This window comes from Xenia sp. Carnegie-2017, unplaced genomic scaffold (assembly GCF_021976095.1).
Source record: "Xenia sp. Carnegie-2017 unplaced genomic scaffold, XeniaSp_v1 HiC_scaffold_22, whole genome shotgun sequence".
Lineage (NCBI taxonomy): Eukaryota > Metazoa > Cnidaria > Anthozoa > Malacalcyonacea > Xeniidae > Xenia > Xenia sp. Carnegie-2017.
The window spans coordinates 11,341,362-11,366,422 of NW_025813485.1; the positions used below are offsets into that span (position 1 = coordinate 11,341,362).

Genomic DNA, 25,061 nt, shown 5'->3' on the forward strand with positions numbered 1-25,061 from the left:
CATGTATAAAAAATGTATCATCAGCAAATAAAAGGAAACGTGAGTTAATTTTCAAGCTGATTTATTTCTTTCTCGTGTTCTATTTTTTTATGATACGGGAAGTGTTTCTAAATATTTTTGTGTCTTATTGGAGATATTTATATATATGTAAAGAGAACTGGATTATTAATCACAGTGGCAGCAGAGTTTATTCTAAAGACAATTTATAATTTTCACTTATGGGAATGCCATAAATAATGACAACAACATGGAGGACTAACCTTCGACTTTGCTTACGAAAAGTGATTCTTTCCTGAAAACAACTGAGCAACATGAATCCGGATGAAAATAAAAATACTGTATATTTGTTAGCGTTGGTGAACGTGTATATTCTTTGATTTTGGTAAACAAAGTGAGCAAAATGCAGTCAACCTTATTCAAGTTCCAGTTGACATAATTTAATTGGTTATTGTTTGTGTTCTAACGTTAATATCAATCAAAACACATAAATGTAAAGATCAATAATGCAAATTAAACAATCATTTTACGGCTTAGCCTTTAATATATCAATGTTAGTAAAATTAACTCTAACCAACTGTTTATCAATGTATTCCTAATTTAAAATTTGGACAGTTGTACATAAATACATGTTATTTTATGCATCCCACTGCTATAAATTGACCAATTATGTTATGCTGTGTTGTGTTTGTGTTATGCGAGAATTAAAAAAACGAAACAATTAATTAGTTTGTAAATCTTTAATGAGAATTTGTACGAAATTTCTTAAAAAATTATGAGACCAACTTTTTTTGTCAATTTGTCGGGGCAGAGTTTAAAAATGCATGTTATTCGTGCGTTCAGGTGGGCATTTACCTACAACCTCAGCAAAGTACCTTTATTCCTATAATGGCTATAACCACCCAACATAAAACTTTCAATAAAATTTTATTTGAGGGTAGCGTTATTATTAGACGATATAAACGTTAACAGACGTTATTATTACAATGAAACGTATTTACGATAAATTTATTGTGATTAACAACATTTTCAGACGAAGTAATCTTTAGGAATACACACATTCTATCATGAAGATATTTTCTTAGTGCAAAACTAAAAATGTGTTGATGAAGGTGCAGTGGAATTTGATGAGTTAGAGTTAGAGACAGATTAGTGTGAAAAATCTCTGGATGTTAAGAATTGGGTGGCTTGGAACTTAGAAGACTTTTATAGATGGAGAGTAGGTATGTATTAGAGAAAGATTACAGAATTTTGACATAATAATAATCAAAAGCGCGATTCGTTGTTTTCAAATGGGCAGATACTTTGAATTTAATTTGATCGGGGTGGATGAAAATTTTCCTGTTCAGCGAAGATTCCCGAACGTTTTGATACTCTTGTGTTTAAATGAGCGCTATTCACCACATACGAACAGAACAATGATGAATGTTTAAGCAGCAATGCATGGTCGGTTGATTTGAGTGCAATGTTAAAAAGAGAGTGAGCCAATCAGTACTGGGAAGGTAAAAATAAAAAGTTTTATTTACATTAAAAGGTTTAACCCTACGGGGTTCCCCCATAAAATTACAAAAATTTAAAAAATGACGGAGAGTATAATTTAAAATACAAGTCAATTATTGATTTCAAATTTGTTTTATTTTGTAGGATAAATATACAAAAGCAAATTTTTATTTGTATGCATGACTTGCATTTACATTTTACTGGCGGTGAGTCGATAGATTACTATATAAATTCAAACTACGTTAAGTACCCCGAACAATTTGTACAATAATTAATATCATGTACCATACAGCTCTTAATCAGAACAAATACGATACAAACAAATCACAATCCCAAAATCAAAGATCACACTAAATGAAAAACCCCAAAATAATTCCTTATCATTTTTAAAATATGCATTGTTAATTGTTGGAATGTAAATTTCTAAATTGCGTTGTGAATATGTACAATAGTGTTTGAATACTAAGAAATTATGACAACGAGATTCGTCGCAATAATGCTGACAAACCTGTATTTGGCTTTATACATGAATGCTCTCGCGTCATAACAAGAACAACTTGCAATTGAGAGCAAGGAACTGTAATGTAGAAACGTAAAATTTACCTGAAGGGACTGAACCATTTTGGTAAGTTCAATTTAACAACAATGAAACCCTTTCATTTAGCATTTTGTCATTGCCGTTGTAAACAGGCGTATGTTTACAACGTATGAAACCCTTTCATTTAGCATTTTGTCATTGCCGTTGTAAACATATTGATAAAAGCGTGATGTGTTGGGTGGCATGAGCTTAAGTGATTTATTATTTAGAATTATACAGTACTATATTCAGAGTGTATTATTGCATTCAAGTGTTGTAATTGTAGATTAAACGCGCTGGTTATTTAGGTAGAATCGTTTTGTTATCTAAATGGCAAGGAAAAGTGTTGCTGACTTGAAAAAATTAACGGAAATATTGGAGCTCTTTGAAATCTTAAATGTAGAATATGACGATGATCTCGACAAATCTGAATTGAAAAAAATACTTCAACAATTACTTCAAGATCAAAGTTCTGACAATGGACAATATTCAAACGGAATCTCGGTAGCTCAATGCTTTAGCAATCCATATTTATAAATCGTAGTGATATAAATTATTTTCAGAAACTTTACTCATTCTGTCTGTGTTACCAAATTTGGTGCGATTATTTTTATCAGCTATCTTTAGCAAACTTATCTTTTGAATTCTATCTCGGAAAAATTATCAAGCACTAATAAATATGGTCATGTTTCTATAGCCCTGATAACATTTTTCAAACATTGTTTAGTATTTATACTTTATTTAGGGTCTTGAGATTATTTGTGACGCAAAACGTAATGACAAAGAGAAAAGGGAAAAGCTGATTTGTTTTTACACAAAATTGGAGGAATGTTTGAGTAATCTTGGAGATCAAGATTTGTCAATATTGGAAGATCTTCTTGGCGTTGATATAGCAGTTAACAATATTCTTTCGGAAATGAAATCAAAACTAATTCACACTCAATATTATCTTCTAATATCTGGTAAGCTATGAATCGATAAAAGTTCCAGCAGAGCCGTTTGCATTTAAGTCTTGGTATTTAATAGTAGTATAAAATATGTAGTGAGCAGGACACGAAAACTATTGCACAAATTGTATCCTACTTTCTTGTAGGGGAAACAAGTTGTGGTAAAAGTACATTGATTAATTTGATTTTAAATGAGGATATATTACCATGTCATACACTGCATAAAACTGCAAACATTTGGGAAATTTCATATGGTGGAAAAAGAACTGTTGTTGTTCACTACAAAACTATGAATGGTAATGAAGAATGTCCTCCACTACCTAAGCAAATTCCAATCGAGAGCAGAGAAAACTGTGGGAAAAGTTTTTCTGAGCAACTTGAGTCATGCGTAGCTAATGAACAGCTTGATCTGATTGAAAAATTTGAGTTATATTGGCCCCATGATTTGTTAAAGGTAAAAACCACCTAAAAATAAATCATTGTGCTTAAGTGTATAGTTTAAACAAAAATCTAAAGCAGTATGCCCTAATTGTTCCCACATACTTTTTTCATAATGCTATAGACCATTCAAATTACAAATCAATCAAACAATAAACTTCAGCCTGGCAATCACGCAAAATAATTTTTGTTCATACATTTCAAGTATGTAGCACTAAGAGAAACTTTTCCAGTCGTGAGACTAATTTGATGCAAAAGAAAACGTGATATATTCCATTGGAGTACGGAGTTAACTTTCAAACAAAGAGCAAAAGTACTTTTATGAAATGAGAGTAGATGCATATGAAACACATGACTTGCATGCACTCCAAACTATATAAAACGATGCAACTTTATGACTTGTATGTGCAACCGTATGAAAAATGGTGCTGTTTTGCAACTTGATGACGTCAAGTGAGTTATTTAAGCTATTAGCTAAATTAAAAAGAAATGTGAAAAATTGAATTTAGTGAAAGGATTATTAGAAAAATCAAAACTTGTCCACTTATCACCTCGAAAACTCGCTTAAAGCAATAAATCTCTTTATCTTAAAGACAGAAGATATCGCAGCTATTACTGGTAGAATGCATTAGTCAATCACATGCTCTCAAATTGTGTATAAATAAACGACCAATGTTACACCCAGGTATAATACGTATAAATAAATTTAGGTGTAGGTTGCCGTTCTTCAAGCAGCAACAATGATGTTATACACTCGATCAGAAGAACTGAATTTTTACAATGTTCTGAAATTCCCATTTTAGTTGAATTTATAATTGATTACAAATATAAACGTGTGATAATATTAGCACCACGTTTTAATAGCAACAGTTGCGACTGATAAAAAACGTTCATTGCTGCATTTAAAAGGTGCAAATGTTGAAAAAGATGGGTTTAAGAATAATTGACATCAGCATTATGTATGTTTTTTGTAATATTAACTTTATTTAAATTTTTGAATTCTTCGCGTTCAAACATCTTTTTACAGCAAGGAGTTGTAATTTTCGACAGTCCAGGTGTTGGTCATTCTGATGAAATGGATGCAATACTGATGAAGTATCTACCGATAGCCTTTGCATATATCTACGTTATAGATATTCCACATGCCGGTGGTATTGACAAAGTCTTAAAGAAAAAGGTATTAATATCTTTTCTTATGATCTCGATATAGCGAAGAAAGGGTGGCTTGCAAGGTATAGCCTTTCGTAGAATAATTTTGCCATCATTTTGAATTTTTTAAATTTGAACTAAGCTGAGGTAAGCGTCAAACATTTTTCCTCCACCAAATAAATGAAGAGCATGCTCGTCGCCACTCAATCTGTAAACCCATCTTTTACTTTTGAAATACTATAAAGTAAGTGTGTTAAACAAGCTTCATTTTATGCATTGAAAACTATCATAGCAGAACCAAATGGTGTGTTATTGTTGATTTAAAAGTATTACACTCTTTGAAAGTGATCTTTAGACACTAAGACTTTTTTCTTTTATGGTTTTCTTTTCTTAGATGAAAGCCATGGCTGAAAAGATCAACCTTCTTTTTGATAGCGTTGAACATATGAGTCGTCTGACTGAATGCACTTTGTTTATTGGTAATAAATGGGACATGTTGAAAAAAAAGAGTAACGAAGAAAAAGAAAAAGTGAAACGAAATGTGTACGATGAGCTTAAAGATTGTTGGGGGATGCCTAATATAGAAAAACACGTGATATTCATGTCAGCTACTGATGCTATCACTGTACAAGATTATGGTGGAAGTGCTCCAGAATTCAAAATTTTGTTGGAAAATATTCATCAGTTGATTCTGAGATCAATCATTTTGAGACTATACAACCATTGGCAGTAAGTAATATCTTAAATCTATGTTGTATGCATTGTGTCAACAATTTACAGTAAAGATTCTTGCATAATCAATTATCTTGCATAATGCAGTGATGTCAAACAGTACAGCAGTCGATGTTTGATGCGTTCAATTTGAGATTACATTCTCCTTACCATAGTAATGTTTGAGAAAAAACATGGCATGCCATTTTATTGCGTTTAGATTCTTCAAACCAAAACAAAAAAGAGTATTTTCTGAAATCGACATCGCGACTTAGAACATACGATAAATTTTAAAAAATGTGCATTTTAACTTATGAAATCGGTTCTCATGATCTTTTTCAATGTTGTCAAAGGTGGTTAGACACAATAATGTCTGAAACTGTCACGCTGTCAAACTTCTATGACCAAACTGTTTGTGATTTGCAAGATAAACGTCATCAAGTTCAACTATTGAGCGAACGTGCTATCAAAATTCAGCAAACTTATAGCAAACATGAAACACAACTGCTGACTAATTTAGAACGTCAACAAAACGCTCTCTCCAACAAAATCAAAGAACATATTTCCTTAAAAGAGTTCGAACACCAGTTATTTTCATGGGAGAGCAAATATGCATTTGATCTTCTCGGTAGCAATTGGGAAAAGACAAAAGAAAATGTTGATAAAGCAATTGTTAGGAAATATTTACATTTGCTTGATGAATGGGAAAAAAAAGAAAAGGTATATGCCAAGATCCACTCCGCGATTGTTGATGACCATTTGAAAAGGTTTGTTTTTTAAAAAATCCTACTTTCAAGACCAGTGGAGGATATAGGATGGGTCAAAATAAATTACTGCAGCCCATTTTGGAATATATTTACATTTTTCAGCCCCTTAGAGACAAGTTTATTGGTAAAATTAGAAATTCAAAATCAATTTTATTTTTCTGAAAGTACTTTGAATTTAAAATTAAGGAGCTACATTTGTTTGACAAACGCTGAATTCCGTACTTAGTAAGACCATTGTCAGTACGCAGCTCGACTTCTTGCTTCTTCAATGCAAATTTGTACTCATCATTTACTGTATCGGTTCTTAAAATGATGTATTAGTTTTCTAAGGGATCGGTTCTTTAAAAGATATTAAGAAAAAATTCCTATTTTTAAGATATAAATATTTAAAAGCTATTAGTTCTGACAGTCAAAAAATTGAAGTAAAAGACTGGAACACAAATGGTGGTGCCCAATAGAAGTCAGCAGAGCATTGACGTCAGTATACGTCAATATAGCATTATTTTATTACTTCTATAGAGTTTTTAGTAACCTTTTTCAAAATTTAAATGATATTAGAAGTGGCGAAAAGGGGGAGCTACTATTTTACAAAAAAAATTTGTTCTTCGTTTGTCGTGACTAGTTTAGTTATTTTTTTAAAGCTTCAATTTGTTAAAAGAAGATCTTGAACGCTTTGAAGGCATTGGCAGCAGTATCAAAAGGCAGGTTGCTTACTTCAGAAACCGAAGTCAAACTTTACCAACAAAAGTTCTTGTAGGTGCAGCTTCGCCTATTTGGCTTCCAGTTGCCGCTGCAGGAATATTCCTTAGCGCACCAGTCATTGGTTTTATGACGTTTTTTAAGATGATTGATCACAACAAACACAAATTAGAGTTTTCAGAAAATCCAGTGAAATACATGAAACAACGGTCTCAAAAGTTTTTAGAGGCAAAGAGAAAAGAAGAAATATTAACAGAGGCTGTTCAAGTCATGGCAAAAACTAAGAAAATTGTTTCTGCTTATCACAACCTTATACCTCGTCGGATTGAGGCAGACAGGAAGATGGTGAAACAGTTGAAATATGAAACACGCAATCAAGACAAAGTGTATAAAGAATACAAGAATATTTTCATCACAACACAACGTTTGAGAGAGGAAATGATTGATTTGGGAGAAGAGCTGTTTCCTGAATTGTTAGATCGTCGTGATCTTGCCTGGAGTACTGCTGAACATGTTTTTGTTGGCGAGGGAGAGTTCTCAAAAGTATATCGTGGTCACCTAAAAATATTTTCGCGAAGTGAGATGACAGATGTTGCAGTTAAAGTGTTTAACAAGCCATTTGATGATATCAATACAAGATTTTATTTCAACGAGGAAATAAAGATCAGGTAAACTTAAAGAAATTTAAAATTTTCCGCATACAAGCCATCTCATATTAATATAGAAAAGCAAATTATCTTCCTGCTATGCTATCTTCCTGCTAAATTATGATTACTAGATTTTTTACGTCGTTAAGGAATATAAAAATTGAATTGCCTCTGAAATCATGGTTAGATTGGAAACTGCAATTCACATAAAATATTCTATACAATGCTTCATTAACAAGATTAGAAACATCAGATACTTTATCCTGTTTACTTAAAAAATTGTACATATGACTAATGATGAAAGTTATACTAGATTCAGTTGACTGTACCAAATTCTTTTTCTAAGTACGAGCACTCCTTGAAAAATTCATTACTTTCTTCTGCAGAGAGGCTAGAAATTAAAATACAAAGAAATATGTGCATAATATATCCCTCAAAACACACACAAAATTGACGACTCCTGTATGTCTATTCCTTCTTAAATTTGAGCTTCATCCCTTTGTTTATGTTGTTTTAATTTAACAGATTGAAAGTTTGACTTTCTTGGATTGTATTTAGTTCAATGACTCTCTTTATAAAGTGTATGGTTTGAACCCGGGAGTATCGTTAGTTGTTTGTAAATGTAGATCGTCCAGGTTGTAGACGTATGTAGACGTAAATGTAGACGTCAGTCAACAACAAAAAAACAGTCCTTCTCAGGATAATACCAACCTGGACAATCTACATTTACAAACATGTGACTCTCCTTATACCAACAAATAAATATGGAAAAGAAAATATCCAGTATTTTGGTGTCTGTTTGACAAGTTAGAGCATTGATTTCATTTATTTAACATCTCATTTTGTTCAACATTTTCGTTTGATTTTAACAAACTTATTTTATAGAATCTGACGGCAAATCCCTTATATAACAATCTTTTACCTAAATTTTGATCCATTTTCCTCTAATCATAATTTGCTATAACGATTTTCACAATTAACATTCTTAGTTGGTATCCCACGATGAAATCGTTTCAATGTGCTGTCGGTGCAACGTTAAAAAACTTCTCGTGCAATAAGTGCAAAGTGCAATGTTAAACAACTTCTGTTACAATCAGTGCATTGTGCAACGTTAAAAAACTTCTCGTGCAATAAGTGCAAAGTGCAATGTTAAACACCTTCTGATGCAATTGTTGCACTCAGTGCAATGTTAAGCAACTTCTGGTGCAATTGTTGCAATGTGAAGAGTTAAACAACTTCTAGTGCAATCGGTACAATTAGCAATGTTAGAAAATTTCTGGTGAAACCGGTGCAATGTCAAACAACTTCTGGTGCAATCGGTGCAAGGTGAAACAACTTCTGGTGCAAAAGGTGCAATGTGCAACGTGATGTCTTTAAACATTTTTATTTACTTAATGTAAAAACAAACTATTTTAGGTCGTTTTTTTAACTTCCCCGACTGGGCGATGACTTGAGTTACTTCAAATAAGACAAATCGAAAACTTTCACAATTTTATTTCGACTGCAATTTATTTGCGTCATATTCACATTTTCTTAAAGTTTTCTCCCCGTTTCAGAATTCTCCCTTTAAAACTGCATTCAATTTGGACTCGGGTTTTTCTATTATTTCAATTGTTTTCTTATTCTCTTTAATGAGTCGTTCTGCATCGATTTGAATTGTAGTACTTCTAAAAATCATTGACAAAATAGATAAAACTATTGTAAAAACACTCCAAAATAGTTCTATATTAAAATGTTGCGCATATAACTCTGTCACCTTAATTCATTTTTAATTCTCGCTCTAGGCATTTAAAGCATCAAAATGTTCTTAAATTTCTGGGTGCAATCAAGATAGAAACTTGTAGCAAGTCAAAATATTGCTATATTTTTGTGATGCCAATTTGCAAAATTAATTTACGTGAGCATCTGTTTAATTCAAACTCTTGCCCGACCCAATCAAATGACACCAAACAAGCGATAATGAAATACTTTACGTACGCAAAACAAATTGCTGATGGATTGAACTACATTCATGAAATGGGTCTTGTTCACCGACATCTAAAATTGGAAAATGTTCTGGTTTGTAAATTTATCATAAATTTTTATTGCTTTTTGCTGATATGTATCATCAATAGGTGTTTTAGGGATATTATCTGTAGAAAGAAAACAATGTACAGGCTAATTAGGACTTTTGCCTTCAACTTCCCTGTTCTTAGAGGTGATTACATGGAGCATTTTCAACCCTGGACTGAACAGGATCCCGTTAAGTGAGATGAAATTTATTGCGTTTACATTGAAAATCACATCCCCGAGGATAGAAATTAAAAGGACTCTAATGTAATAGACACCCGAAATATATAACATAAAGAACATCTCTAGCCGACAGCAATTGACTATATATGCTTAAAAAACTCAGCCCTTCGTTAAAAACGATTACAAGGTGAAATTTTAGTCCCAGGGCTGAGTTCAACATTGGGCTGAAATTTTAACCTCGTTAGCTAAAACAGTGTTGAAATTTCAGCACCGGGGTTGAACTCTGCACAGTAGGGTTAAAAATTTGCCATATAATCGCACATTTGAGATAACAAATGTTTCGTATTAAGAATGGGCTGAAATTTCAACTCACTTACATGGTTTAGTTCAGGACAAGGTTGGAAATGCTTCATGTAATCATCCCCTTAGTTGCTCACTTGCTTTTATACACTTTTTAGGTAACAAATGACGACAAAGTAGCAATATCTGATGTGGGAATTGTCGGCCAATTCAAAGAAGCTGAGGAAAGTTTGATATATCTTGCACCTGAAGTACTTAAAAATTTAGAGCATAGAATAAAACCCGGGGACATTTATAGTTTTGGTATCATGCTTTGGGAGATGTGGTATGGTGTTACAGCTTTTCGAGAGCTTATGCCGATCATACGGGAAAATTTCAGAGCAAAATTATTAGACGGTCATCGTCCTGAAATTATGGAGCAAGAAGTCAATCATCCCAAAGCTCGAGAAACCATGGAAGATTGTTGGACAACATGTTATGAGAAGAGAATAACGGCTAAAAACTGTTTCGATCGATTAGAGTTCATGGTGAATTCTTTTAAAAACAAAAAATGCAGCAATAGCGGTGAGAAAAGTCTTACTTATTGTCGTAGTTATTATATGAATGTCATACAAAATCATACATGTACTTTACAAAGTTTTGGAATTCCTCTCAAGGTTAGTATCTTTGTCATGCCGATTAAAATGCAAGAATGTAGCTATAATGAATATTGAATTGAGATGATTGATTAAAATACCTAGACAAAGCTAAAACATTGTTACAAATGTGAAAACTCTCGAGTTCCTGAATAATTGTATCCACTGTAGCTATAGATGAGCACAGGCTAGTTGCTATTTGGGTAGGGAATTAAGGAAAACCGTAAAACGAACGGAAAACAATAAACAATGGGTAAAAATCGGAAAGAGGGTAAAACGTGGACAAGAATACGCTGAAAAAAAGAAAAAAATCGTTGAACAGCTTAATCTTTAACGTGCATAAAAACCTTACAGCATTTTAGCATTGTTTGAAAGAACAGTTCACGAAATTAACAAATTCAAAAAAGTAAATTGATTGACATTAAATCCAGCTTGGGAAATTGCTGTTAAAATTCAAAATTTTCTGCAAGTATTTTTTCAGTAAGGGGTCTGGTATCAAGTGCATGTCGTGACGTCATGTAAGGAACTCGCTTTATTTTATTCAAGGCATTCAAAATAAATTGTGTGTTGTAATCATCAATAGTTTTCTTAGATATTTTGAGTATTGCATCATTTTTTACAAATTGGCCTTATCAAGTTCGTCATCTTCATTGTTGGATTCATCAAATAAAATTTATGACAAAGACTTCGACAGTAGTGTTCGGCAGCATCACTCTGAACTTTGACTGCTATCTATTGTTTTGTTCTCCAAACTTTGTGATTTTGATAAAACGTTGCTACAGTTAACTATATCTGATTGATTTTGACAGGGTTGCACCTGGATAATGAAAAATTTGAGCATTTATACGACAAATAAATGTCCCGTGTTTACCAAGATCACGTTTAAAAATAATCGATCCCGACTAAGCGGATCAAGAAAAAAAACGTCCCGATTCCATATAAACAATTGATAATTACCTATAGAAAATGTATAAAATCCGAGGTCTCATTCATCTCCTATTTCGGGAGTCAATGCATCCCAGCTCTCGTATAAACAGGCGCTTTTTGTGCCCCATATGTAGGAGAAGATTCGGTCAGCAATGACTGGAAAAAAGATACTACACAAGCCTGTTTGTCTTGCAAATTAAAATATACTTAATAGTCAAGTTCTTGGGTTTAATTGTAATATACAAGTACTACCCATATTTGGTATTGGGCATTGTACTCGAGCCACTTATTTCTACAGGTTTGTCGGACCCAATAAAAGGAATGTGTGAAGACTTGTGCCTTACGGGCAGGAAACGTTAGAACAGCCCGTTATTGTACACTGAGGCCCCATCCAAACGTATTCGGATGTATTTCTATTCGCAAAGTATTTGTTGCGGATCAGGCTGCGCATAAAAATGTTTTTGCGTCCACACGTAGCTTGATATTATCCTGATTTACTATAGTTTCCAAGACTTCGCGCTGTCCGTTTCCCTTGCATATTTTGAAATTGTTGCAAATTGGCGGTAAATTGGTTAGCAATTTTGAATTCGGTTAATGTGTGCAAACTTTGTTCGGCTTTGTTGGAATCTATATGTCATAATTGGGACAGAAATTGAAATAAAATGAGAAGAGCAAGACGGACTCCTTCATTTCTACTGATGATGAGGTTAACTCTTACTGAAAGTCATACTAAAATTCAAAACATCCAACACTATGTAGAAAGTCAATTGGAATCGATTCGAAGCAAATATAACGACATTTTAAACGGGCTATATAGTTGCTGGGGAATCTTGATCAAAAATATCCGAATTTACCATCCCCACGCATCCAAATTGTTTGCGGATACGAAAATTTTCACCGTAGAGAGCGGATTCATAAGTTTCCGGATAACCTGCTCAAATATTCGGATGCGTGTGGACGAAAGGCTTATCCGCAACTTTTTTGTTGCGGATACGAAAATATCCCTGCACGTGTGGACGGGACTTCAGCTTGCTATACTTTTCATGTATCTTTACGACAATTCAGACCTTACATGACGTCAGCTGGACGCGCAGGCCCAGTCACTTAAAAGGGTATATTTTCGCAACTTTGACGGACTTTAAAACTCAAAATTTTGTCCAATTACAACAAAATTTTGCAATATGGCCTTTGACACCACGTAGATTGGATAGTGTAAAAATCGCGTAAAGTTTATTTGCTCTTTAATGCTCTAGAACAGATATAATGTGTTACTTTAATTTTAGACTATTGTGCTAATGATAACACTTATAGAAAATATGAAAAAATAAATATAAATGTAGCTAAAATATAAAACATAAATAAATATAAATATAGGAAGTTTATATGTGACGATTCTCTGTATAAAACAGTGCTCGATGCCCGAGAGCAGAGCGTAAATATATAATATACAACGTGTATAACAATGTGCCCTCCCGGCTATCACCATAGTGCAATGTTGACTCCTGCACTTGGGGGCCTTATAACTAAACATTCTCTTCTCAATAAGTTCCATAATTTCTATCATCTGCGCGTAAATTCACTAAATAAATTCATACACAGGAAACGGTTGCAGGAAGCTAAGGTAGCGCTATCCATAGGATAGCAAATTTCTTCTACGGCTAAAAAACTTCTTAAAAATGAAAAATGTAAGGTTTCAACTGAGCAATCCCTGAAATAAAATATTGCTTCAAGATTACAATATTTTTTGTCGTAACGAAATTATAAACATCTTTGTTACAATTTTGAAGGTTTTACTATCCAATGGGTAACGCTATCAAATTTTCGTGCAAGCACCCCAGATTTCATTTTCATTTTATAACGGGCTTCGTCATAACTTTTCTCGCTGTTTGCAGTAGCTAATTACATAATTCAGCAATTTGCTGCCGCGTTGAACTTAATTTAAATAAATTTAAATTCTGATTCTCATTATAATTGTATCAGTTGGATGTGACTTATTGAGCTTATCAAATATTTCTGAGAAAAGGATATGCTTATCTGAAAGACAATGTTTTACAAAGGGATACCAAAGTCTCTATTAATTACAATTAGATACAAAAGTCTCTTAAAAAATGACTGCAAATGCAATAGCATTTAGTACTGCTACTGCCATTATTCAAATGAAAAAGATTACTCCAAGTTTTATTGCTACAGGTTTAATTGTATTACCTGTTAACATCGATGTTTAATTTCTAGGTGAACATCCACATCGCAGGGAAATTTCTATCATTGGTGGAAGTAGCTTTATTGGTGATAACATAACAGTTAACATGTATAACTCCAATTGAAAAAGGAAAACAAATTTTTCATTCAGACCTCGGTAATTGTTATCCGCCTCAGCTTTGCTTTGGCAGAAAACAATGACATCGGTCTGAATAATTCTTAATATTTCTTAATAATTCTTAATATTATGCTCAACCTCATCCAATAATTGCTTATTGTAATAAGTTTAATTTAAGGATTCGAGAGACTTGATAGCTCAATTTATCTAGTTTCCTACGACCTTTTGTAACATATTTTTCAATTATATATATTTTGACAGCACTATTTGTGTCATAATTACTTCAATTGTTAATATATATTATAAATAATGGCAAAGGCTTATTCCGGTAAATGATCCAATTAACGTCCTTAATAAATAATGTTGACTCATTGTTGATTGCCACTGGGAAATATTGAGTTAGTCTACAAACAATTTTCACTCTTTTATCAGCTACAAAATTATGAAAATTACTTGCCCTTGACATAAGTTATTATGAAAAAATGTACACAAAAAATTATAATAGCTAGATCTTCTACGAGACTTAGATGTGTTTTACAAATTAAACTGTTTTTAATCAAATAGTAATGATGTAAAAAACTGGGAAGGGTTGGCCCGTTTCAAACGTTGAATTTTGCATGTGCCAACTTTATTTAAAACAGAAGATAACGAGGAATTTCATCTAATTTTTCTTTTGTCTTAATGCATTTCGTACGCTTAAAATTCAAAGTTTAACACAGGCCTTACAATGTCAGTCAGGAGAGTTATTATCGAGTATTCACTATTTATTTGTTTGTCAAAGCATGAAAAATTTATGGTTTTGGGAAAAAATAATTAGAAATCTCCTACATATATTTTGCTTTACTAAAAAACTCTTTGAATTTGGTTTTTGCATAGTTTTTGCTTCAGCAAATAACATTGACATCAGTCTGAATAATTCCTTATATTATGCTCAACCTCATCTAATAATTGTAAATTCTAAAAGCGTGAGTGTGTATAGATAACACCTTCTTCTATTAGAAGTCTTTCACCACATTATACCATCATTAAATAACGCCATGTTTTGTCAACTGCAAATCAGCTATCTTAATCACAGTTTTTGACTGTCGATCGAAGCCAAATGATAGAGGAATCAACCTATTTGGGCCGAGATATACTAAAATTGCACCTTGAAGAAAATTTCACTTTTTCTCACTCCCCACGCAGAAAGAATGAGGAAAAAATAAGCATATGTTTGTTATTTGCGGAGCATTTTATGAAGAAAATCAAGATAAAAACAAGAAAATTCATTATAACGAGTCAAATGTGGTTGCTAGTTATCGGCTGTTAAGAGGGAAGCCTTCTATAAATATATCAACGAACAAGCTCTTTGTTCGCCACATATGATTGCAAATGTGCGACGTTTCAATCAGAATCTACCTGCTGCTGCTGAGTTCATCCCAGGTGCGTCAAGAAAGGTGCACTCAAACCATTTTGCGGAAAGTGTTAAAAGAATGGTTGGAGACAAATTGCAGCTGAAATGCAATGCAATTCCAGCAATCTTTAAAAATTTTGTGGTATGTGCATGAATGAATCATAAGATAAACTAGCCAGCAAACTTTTTTTTAAAACTGTATTGTTTCTTAGCAGACTTTAAGGAACGATATTAACATGGTAAATTTCTGTATTATACTGATAATAATGTAAAAATGTCAGTGAGTGTTTCTAAGAATGAACCACGTATTGAATGGTATAACATAACTAAGAAAGTTACATGTACTGTAACTCAAAGTATAGATTCTTAATTCATTCAAGGTAAGGAAATGTATGAGTTAGCTCAACTCAGAATGAAGCCTTTAAAAATAATGATCAGGTAATATTAACAATGCTTTGCTTGACAACACCGAACTGTTGTAAATCTCCTCATAGACTAAGGGGTCGAATGAAGGATGACATTGACAAAGCTAAATCAATTTAAATGAGGCAGAACACATGTAGGTTTAAACAACAATTTGTCATTTTTGGCAATAGGTAGGTAGGTAGGTAGTTTATTAAAATATTAATTGCAGCCTTGCGGCTGAATTGCAAATATCTAAATTAGTAAAATTATAATAACAAATAAGTATCTAAAAATAAGTATCTAAAAATCTAAAAATAAGTATCTAAAAATGGTACTCGCTAACACCAACAGAGACAAAGAAAACTCCATACCTGGCCACTTTTGTGTAACTTTATGTACACAAGGACAGGATGAACGAGTTCTTCGCTCTGTTGGTGCGAGCAAGCGGAACTATATATTTATGTTTACTTCTCAGGCTATATTTACAGTTATTTTTGTTTGGCAGTAAATTTCTTAATTTATGGCGTTCATTTGTTTCAATTGTCTGGAAATAATGTTTACATAAATCTTTATGGCGCGCCGAGATGGACAATATTACCAAAATCGAAAATATTTATAACGAAACACATTATCGTATGTCGAAAATAATATACTGGCAACTTTTTCAATATTTGTAAAACGAAACGCAAAAATATAAAAGAAAACAAAAATTCGTTTACCATAATTTATATATACACAACGAAATTTATTTTTCAAGTTATGAAAATTATTTTTATAAAACGAAACTCATTTATATAAAACGAAATTGACATTCATAAAACGACATTTTCTTCGAACAAACGACATTTTTTACCGCGCCCTGTCACTGACATCAAAGAAAAAACGGCGTTTTATTTCGCGTTCCGTGAACACTGTCGATGACTCTTATCTTGTTCCTTCCATCCTTTCTGTCTGCCTGTCCCTTCCATATTAAATATGGCAGAATATCGGGATGTTGTGGAATTCTTAACGAGAGGCTTTAGTTTATTTGATGAACTACATCGAAACATTTTTACGAAAGATAATGTTACGGCTGAGGTGATAATGGCTCGTTCTGAAGAATACTTATGTGGCCTATGCCTACTATCTCGCCTTCAGGGATGGACTAATGAAATCGTGCATTTTTTCGCAGATGTTATTATGCTTTTTCAAAATGAAATTGCAAAACTTTCAACTCAGTTTAGCATTCATAACGGCAACGAAAACGATCAATACGTATGCCCAATGGAAGAGAACGAAATGAGCTCTGCTGGAAGGCCACGATTTTTTATTACAAAAGAACAAATTGATGGACTGCGTAGCTTGCACTTTTCTTGGAAGAAAATTGCAGCGATGCTTAATGTTTCGGAAAGAACAATACGGCGACGAAGAAAAGAACTTCGCATGGAAATTGGGCAGGCTGTGAGCTATAGCGACATAAGTGATGAAGACCTTGACGCAAATATAGAACATATCTTAAATCGTTCCGTAAATTCAGGAGAGAGAATGGTATTTGGTGCACTGAAAGGATTTGGTTTAAAGGTGCAGAGAGAAAAGATCCGAAATTCAATCAGACGAGTTGATCCTGTGAGCAGAGAACTAAGGAAAAAAACATCAATCCATCGTCGAACATATAATGTTACAATTCCAAATGCGCTATGGTAGGTAATATAGTGTTGAGTATTGGTGTGGAGCTATTTTATAAAAATTAGAATACAGTAGGTCTCAAGATATCACTATTAACAAGACATCAATACTAACATAACAAAAAGCCTTTTCAATCCAGAAAATGATGTACAAAATTAAATATATTCAAGAAACATATTATTTTGCCTTGATATTTATTTATGCATTCTCAACATAGGCATATTGATGGCAATCACAAATTGATTCGCTGGAGATTTGTGATTCATGGAGGTGTTGATGGCTTCTCCAGAACCATTGTCTACTTAAGATGTTCAACAAACAATACAAGCAGTACTGTCTTTCAGTTATTTTTGCAAAGTATTCAAACATACAAGTGCCCTCGTGAGTCGAAGTGATCATGGCACAGAAAATATTGATGTGGCTCGTTGGATGCTCTATCATTTTGGAATTGATGCTAAACCATTTATTACAGGGTTATCTGTGCACAATCAAAGAATTGAAAGATTGTGGAAAGATGTTAGCATATGTGACCAGTTATTTTAGTAACCTCTTCCATTATCTTGAGTCAGTTGATCTGCTTGATCCATTGAATTAGCTACATCTATTTGCACTTCATTATGTGTTCAAGCCAAGAATTAATCAAGCTTTAGTTCTTTTTGTTACCCAATGGAACAATCACCCATTATCCACTGGACACAACATGACTCCATATCAGTTATGGGTTGAAGGTTTTTACAAGTTTGCAAATGCCAATCACGAAACTTTACGTGAAGTTGCTGATCCTACTACATTACACATTGATACTTATGGACTAGATGATGACGGCCCTTTGCCACTAATACAAACAGTTAATCATGTTGAAATCCCTGAATCAAGTCTTGTTTTAACACAGGACCAAGTCACTCTTATATCCACATCTGTGAATCCTTTGGAAGAGGACAGTGAACATGGGATACAACTATATGTAAATACATGCAACTTATTGGAAAGAATACATAACTTATAAGCAAAGAATACACAACCCAAAGCCCTTCAAATTATTTTCAAAATTAAACCTTGGTATATTAGTTTCATCATTGGAATAGATTATGCAGATGCAAATTGCAACAAAACAGTTCAGAGAGTATGTGAAAAAATCTTTAAAAACATTTCCTTTTGGATGAAACAGGACTGACTGGCATTGTTCTCATATTTTTCCAAATCCATATCCCTCAAGCAAAGCTGATGTCATCAGCTCTCTCATCATTTCCCCTGTATTAGCATGCACTGGAATATTTATTGAAAGTTGGCATGTTGATGCTGTTGGGCAGCACTTGCAATTTTCAGGACAACCGTGAACAAATTCCACTTTCATAGTTTCCGAAAATCCTAGGGGGGGCATTGTGTATGATCCAGTCATAAAACGGAAAAGATGCTTTAATTCTAAATTGTGCTCTTTTATACCTACAAGAAAAAACAAAACAGTTTGGTGTTTGAAAGACAAAAAGTTATTACAATTCTTAATACTTTACCAGCATATCCAAGCTCTTCTATGAAGTCACAAAAGTGCTTATATGTAGTGGATTCTTTGATTTTTTCATGTTGCCTTTCACTAAAATGAACATTGAAATTGTCTAGCAATTTGTCTGGAGTTATTACAAAGGTGTCATCTTCCACAAACAGTGGTTTAAAAACAGAAGAACAATTGCGTATTCTTTCAAGCAATCCACAGAGCACAAGACCTTCCTCCAATTGCCTGACCATGGCCAGCTTTGGCTCAATACATGATTTGATTATTATGGACCTATTTATCAATTAGAAAAACAAAATTAGAACCCTTTTCCACTGTAATTAAAATCATAATCCTGAGTTTGCAGAATTTTATGTGTGTATAACATATAAAATTTTATGTATCCACAACATATTTTACAAAAAAACTAACTTATGGAAAAAAATTCAAATTTTACATTTACCTAACTAATCTTTGCTTTGTTGACAATGTCTCTTGTGTGGGAACTCCTCTGTACCCAACTTTTTTCAAGAACATCAAGAGCATCATCTGTTGTCAATAATGATTGTAGTTGACTGTCTGTGTTTGCATTGTCAATCTAAAGAACAATCACCACTGATCAAGAACAGAAGAAAAATAGATTTCTCTCATAAGTAGCATACCTTCATGCCAATTCTTTTGAAGTGCTCATTTTCTATCATATCAAGACAAAAATTAGCAGCTGAGAGTCCTTTTGCAATTAGATCATAAATAACAGGTGACAAGAAGTTTGGAGCTGGTCCACCTTGTAGAATTGACATGACCATAATTTCCCCTGCATATTTGTACAAGTTCTGTGTTAATGCCATGGTGCTTTCCAAAGGCATTCCTCTTTCATCAAACAGCCGCATTCTCAACAAAAGTAGTATTTCTAAAAAATATCATCATGTTACAGGACATTAAAGGGTAAAACATGCACTAAATTTATTTTTTCTGTCACATTACCAGAAAAAAATTCACGCCTTGGACCTCCATCGTCAACGGCAGGTTCACCTATGAAGACGACCTTAATTTTGTTTTTTGGAGAAAACCAAGAACATTTTATCCTCCTATCCAAATAGTTGTTCAAAATACTGATCCTTTGCACATTCACACGATTTGTGGTTTGATCCAAATTTTTTTCTAGTCTTTTCAACTCATCCAGCAATGAAAATTGTAAAAGTTCAGTATTCTCAGCTGCTGCATCAGGCGACAAATGGTGATCCTGGTCATCTTTAGGTTGATTCTGGTCATCTTTACATTTAAATTGAGACATTATACTGACATAGTGCTGTTAGTGCCTTTCCAAGCACTTTAACAACACAAATCAGCATGCTCTTCAATTTCATCAATTTTGAATTTCATATTACAAGTTGGACACAAAATTGATGAGGTTGTACATGTGGCAGCCACACTTGACGTTTCATGAGAGATATCATGCAAGGAAGAAGAGTGCAACAAGGGAGGCAATGTTGATTTTAGATTGTCTCCCAAATTTTGTGATGAAAATGAACTTGTGAATTGGTCCTCGAACATTGTTGTTTTCAAAATAATGTCATCATCTTCAGAGCTAATGTCATCACTGCTGTTGTCCTCTATTTTGACTAAACTATGCACTGACACACTAATGTCTTCCTTGGCCCGAATATATATTGGTCCTTGACCAGACACATGCTTTAAAAGCCTACCGTCACATTTAGGACAGCCGTCAGTTTCAAGGGAAATCAGCCTGCTGTGTACAGCTCTCATAAATTCGAATTTGGGAGACTTTCTTGTATTCGAAAACTTCACTGCAAACTTGCTTTCTAATGCTGTTCTTATTCCTTCCTCATCCATGGAAGGATCTAACTCAAACGTAGACAAAAATCCTGCGGAAAAAATTGCTTCTCTTTCCCGTCCACGTGGTACTTTAGTTTGCCTTGAATATGGTATCAAGACAACATCTTTTAGAGTTGTTCGAGCTTCGTTCAATTTCAGCTTCTTGCCGTTGTTATTTTTACTAGTCTTGGACCTTCTTGACTTTTTTCCTCCTCCATAATTTACACTTGGGTTGAACAGTGGAGACGTGTGGTGCATTGAAGTATTAGCTGCTGCAGTCGCTGCTCCTCCGACTGTTGTGGTTGTGGATGAACGACCATTTGCAGAAGGGAACAGAGTGCGTATCGTACTTTCAATATTGCTAGCGTTAGCATCGTTATCTCCTTCAAAGTTCTTTCAATTGTTGGAGCAATCACTTTCAGAGAGCTGAGTGATTGCTGCAACAAGGTTTGTCAAGTTATGTAAGTTCCTTCGCGAAGACATCCTCAAAATTTTGTAGTGGATCGTTCTTTGCAGGCGACAAAATAATGCCGCAAAAAAGCGGTAAAAAATGTCGTTTGTTCGAAGAAAATGTCGTTTTATGAATGTCAATTTCGTTTTATATAAATGAGTTTCGTTTTATAAAAATAATTTTCATAACTTGAAAAATAAATTTCGTTGTATATATATAAATTATGGTAAACGAATTTTTGTTTTCTTTTATATTTTTGCGTTTCGTTTTACAAATATTGAAAAAGTTGCCAGTATATTATTTTCGACATACGATAATGTGTTTCGTTGTAAATATTTTCGATTTTGGTAATATTGTCCATCTTGGCGCGCCATAAATCTTCATGGTGTAATTCTATTGGTGACATATCTAGCTTTTTTAGCCCAATTTTATAACTATTATAAGGAAATATTATTGATATCACTCTTTTTTCTACACGTTGGAATTCGTTTTTTAAGTAGTTTGGTAAGGAATTGTAAAAACTAACTACTCCATAATCCATAACCGATCTTATACATGTTATATAAAAGAGAGAGAGATCTTTAGGGGATACCTTAGCTCTCTTTAGTTGAATTAGAAAATAGATTCGTTTGTTTACTTTTTTGATAATATTGTCAATAGATCATATCAGCGAGATACTACCGCGTTGCTTTCTTCACTCAAAAGTTGCAAAGGTATCAACTTAAAGAGAACTAATTCAGCTGCGATTTTTTACAACTTATGGCTCCAGTATTTAAGAACACCATTTTTGAAGAAGCTTGGGCACGCCGTATTGGAAAGTATTCTTTTCTGATAAACAAATTAACAGATGTGTCTACATCCAAGTCACTCCATCTAGTGTTAAAATATTACAGTGATTAAACCTTAAGGTCAAAAGTAAGTTTATATTCCTTGTACATACTGCCTAGTGGTCTGCAGAAAGCATGTTTGTATTGTTATCTCTAAAGAATTTGAAAAAAATAAGCTGAAACTAGGTAAATCTATTGGATTTTCTGCTGATAGAATCATGTGATGTTTTGTGGGAACAACAGTCAATGTGTGATGTTTGTGGGAACAAGATTCAAGATTCAAATCCAATTTGTGTAACTGTGAAATGTGTTTGCCATAGCACTTCCATAGCCTTTCGTTATGTTTGTAAAGTTTTAACACGGCAAATTGAAGAGCTAGTAAAGAATTTACACAACTATCTATTCCAAAAGCTCAAAAACAATTAAAGAGTTTGCTGTTTTTTAGATTTCCCAAAAAGTTAACAGCATAAACTGCTGAAATGGTATGACATTAGGAGGCAGTACCTTCATTCATGTGTGAAAAGAATAAAGAATACTGGTCCAATGGAATGTACAGCCATCATCAAAGAATAAACATAATAAAAAATAAACCTCAATTGTTTTTCTAATCTCAGTACTTAGTTGGTCGTATAATGCCTTAAAGATGTTGCAACAGCTTAAATAATAAAATTTGTAAGGCATCATTTACTGTTTCTTCGTTTTTTTCTGCCATTAACAAACAGATTTGATGAACTTTTTCAACAACAGTATGCAGTCTTGAATCGCTTTTAGATAGAAGCTGTCGAGCTCCTTTGCACCTTGCGTACTTATTACATGAATTTAGCATACAGGAGGCAGCTACAAGTTGCAGACATAGATAAAAAATTGGACTTAAATTTTTTGCCTGTTTCTAAAATGAACATTGGACAAAATACTGTGCTGTATCTGAAAGATTTACACATTCTTCCTGATTAAGCTCGTCATTTTTACTTTCCCTGACAGTCATTTTATGTTGATCTTTATTGTCCACTAAAGACGTGACTCCCCTTTAATAATACCCTGCTACATCATGCCCATGTACTAAATAAAGATAACAATGATTCAATGATAAAGAAAAGTTACATGCTACGATATGAGTTTCCTTTTGGATTATTTTGAATAGTGTAGTTATGAAGAAAAAGAACTTGCAGATCCTTAATTTCGAATCATGCTCTTTGATCAAGATGTTCAGCAGGTTGCAACCTCATGGGAAACAAGTAAACAGTTCTGTGGTGAGGTTGGAACGATTAAGCATATGGAAAAAAAGGGACCATAAATATGGCTTTATCTCCGACATTGCTAAAAACCTGTTATATTTACCAATGATTACTGTTGACTGTGAAGGGATTTTCTCTCAAGTCAACTTTACCAAGAAACTGGTTAAAAGTAGAAAGGTAGAAAAAATCATTCAAGTTGAGCAAGATCTTAGTGCAGTTGTGTGCACCTTATTTTGCCAAGTGAGAAGTGTTGAAAAAATACACTAGTTTTCAGCTGTAAGTCAATGAAACTGACAAGGGACAGTTGTTCATAAGTAAAATGATTTACCTTAAGCTCAAAACTTAATATTATATTTTCAAGTTTAAAATGATATGTAATGTTTGAAGCACTTTGTGTTATACTGTGTAAAGAAAACTATTTGCATAAAAAAAAGATAACCGTTTTAGCATATTATATGTAAAATTAGCATAATTTACACTGCTGTTTAGCATAATTGAATTTTTAAAACTGGTCTCACAATTGAGCTAAAATATATGTGGAGCGATAACTCCTTTTGTTTGGTACCCTGATTTTGGCAGCCACAGCTAGATATTTTTGAAGACAAATATAGTCGTGAAGAATCGCGGACGATCTAACGACATACTGATAATATTCTGTAAGACTGAAGTTAATGTTAAAACATATGAATGATATAAAACGTGTTTGACACACAATTTTCGTCTATATAAAGCAAATAACGAGAGAAAAGGAAAATGCAAACAATGCATACCGACAAGCTTGGTAGTTGATACAAAAACAATATTGAAATCAAAATATATCACTGGAGCAATATTAAAACGTATAAGGACATGAATCATACAAGAAAAAGTTGTATTAAAGGCTGTAAATATTTAACTATGTTTTATATAGTAGCTATTCATACATTTTAACATTCAGTTCCGTCTTGTACACATGTATTAGTTTGTTGATCAATCGTTCTGAATATGTTGCTACTCGAAAATATCTTGCTGTGGCATATAGTAATTCTTTTAGATGCAATTTTAAAGCAACAAATGTGTCAAAAACGACAAAAAATCATTTTTTCACGTTTTTCTCCTGCAAAAAAGCAAAACAAACATCTGCCGCCAAAACACGCTTTCTTTCAGGGAGGTTTGACAGATTTTAGATGTATTTTGGCTTCATGTAATCATTGGACTATAAGAGTTATCGTTCCTAATATATTTTAGTTCATTGATTAAAAATATGTTCTTGATTTTTATGCATTTGCATCAATAAAATAGCTTTCTAAGAAATTATATAATGGTTACATTGCTTGCTTTAAAAACAAAAATAGAGCAAACTAGCACATTGCCTGCGAATACTAGACAGTAAATTTTTTAACGAGGACACCACCCTCTGGCTTTTTCGAGTTTTTATTAAATTTGACAATGGTTTAAAAAATTAGTTAAACTACACAAATATCAGTCAATGTAAAATTCAGATAAGTATAATGTGCAAATTTGATTGCATGCACATGTAAAGCTTGTATGCTCTAACATGTACATATTCTGGTAAGATTAAGTTGCACAGATTATACTTGTCCTAATGTGATAAAAGACTAAATAGTTTTGTTATATTGTATATATACAATTACAATATTACAACTTATCCAAACAATATACTTATTTTAATAGCTTTGTCTTCATTCAGCTTCCACATAAAATTACTTTGCTTTGTAACAAATCACAAAAAAAGCAAAAGCCAAATCAAAAAGAAGTTGTTAAATAATTGTTTTTTTTTGTAGAATGATTGCTATAAGCAATTACAGGGAGACAGTTCTCTGAACAATTAGCCCCAAAGAGCAGGAAATTTTCAAAGCAAAGCTTTATGCGTGGGCGTTTGAAACCGTATGTAAATTTCTTCAATCAACAGTCATG

At 33.2% G+C, this 25,061-nt stretch overlaps 3 protein-coding genes across 4 annotated transcripts; 2 read left to right on the forward strand and 1 right to left on the reverse strand.

Moving 5' to 3' along the window:
- The first annotated feature begins 2,035 nt into the window (after positions 1 to 2,035).
- On the forward strand, positions 2,036 to 14,106 carry LOC124445812 (dual serine/threonine and tyrosine protein kinase-like). 2 transcript variants are annotated; one of them, XM_046996588.1, is made up of 11 exons: positions 2,036 to 2,122; positions 2,383 to 2,578; positions 2,820 to 3,036; positions 3,168 to 3,475; positions 4,487 to 4,636; positions 5,003 to 5,337; positions 5,673 to 6,086; positions 6,728 to 7,453; positions 9,217 to 9,490; positions 10,123 to 10,528; positions 13,759 to 14,106. In XM_046996588.1, the coding sequence occupies exons 2-11, from the start codon at positions 2,405 to 2,407 to the stop codon at positions 13,848 to 13,850; spliced, it is 3,096 nt and encodes a 1,031-aa protein (XP_046852544.1). In that variant the 5' UTR covers positions 2,036 to 2,122; positions 2,383 to 2,404; the 3' UTR covers positions 13,851 to 14,106. The 2 variants fall into 2 exon arrangements, with proteins under 2 accessions (XP_046852544.1, XP_046852543.1); XM_046996587.1 differs by lacking the exon at positions 13,759 to 14,106 and having other exon boundaries at positions 10,123 to 11,284.
- A 2,301-nt stretch (positions 14,107 to 16,407) lies between these two features.
- LOC124445116 lies at positions 16,408 to 17,701 on the forward strand. The gene is made up of 2 exons (XM_046995823.1): positions 16,408 to 17,320; positions 17,524 to 17,701. The coding sequence occupies exons 1-2, from the start codon at positions 16,617 to 16,619 to the stop codon at positions 17,699 to 17,701; spliced, it is 882 nt and encodes a 293-aa protein (XP_046851779.1). The 5' UTR covers positions 16,408 to 16,616.
- Positions 17,702 to 18,743: 1,042 nt separating this feature from the next.
- LOC124445117 (G2/M phase-specific E3 ubiquitin-protein ligase-like) lies at positions 18,744 to 20,089 on the reverse strand. The gene is made up of 4 exons (XM_046995824.1): positions 19,780 to 20,089; positions 19,458 to 19,705; positions 19,313 to 19,393; positions 18,744 to 18,749 (listed from the first exon to the last, which is right to left on the reverse strand). Exons 1-4 carry the CDS (start codon positions 20,087 to 20,089, stop codon positions 18,744 to 18,746), a joined length of 645 nt encoding a protein of 214 aa, XP_046851780.1.
- Positions 20,090 to 25,061: the final 4,972 nt, after the last annotated feature.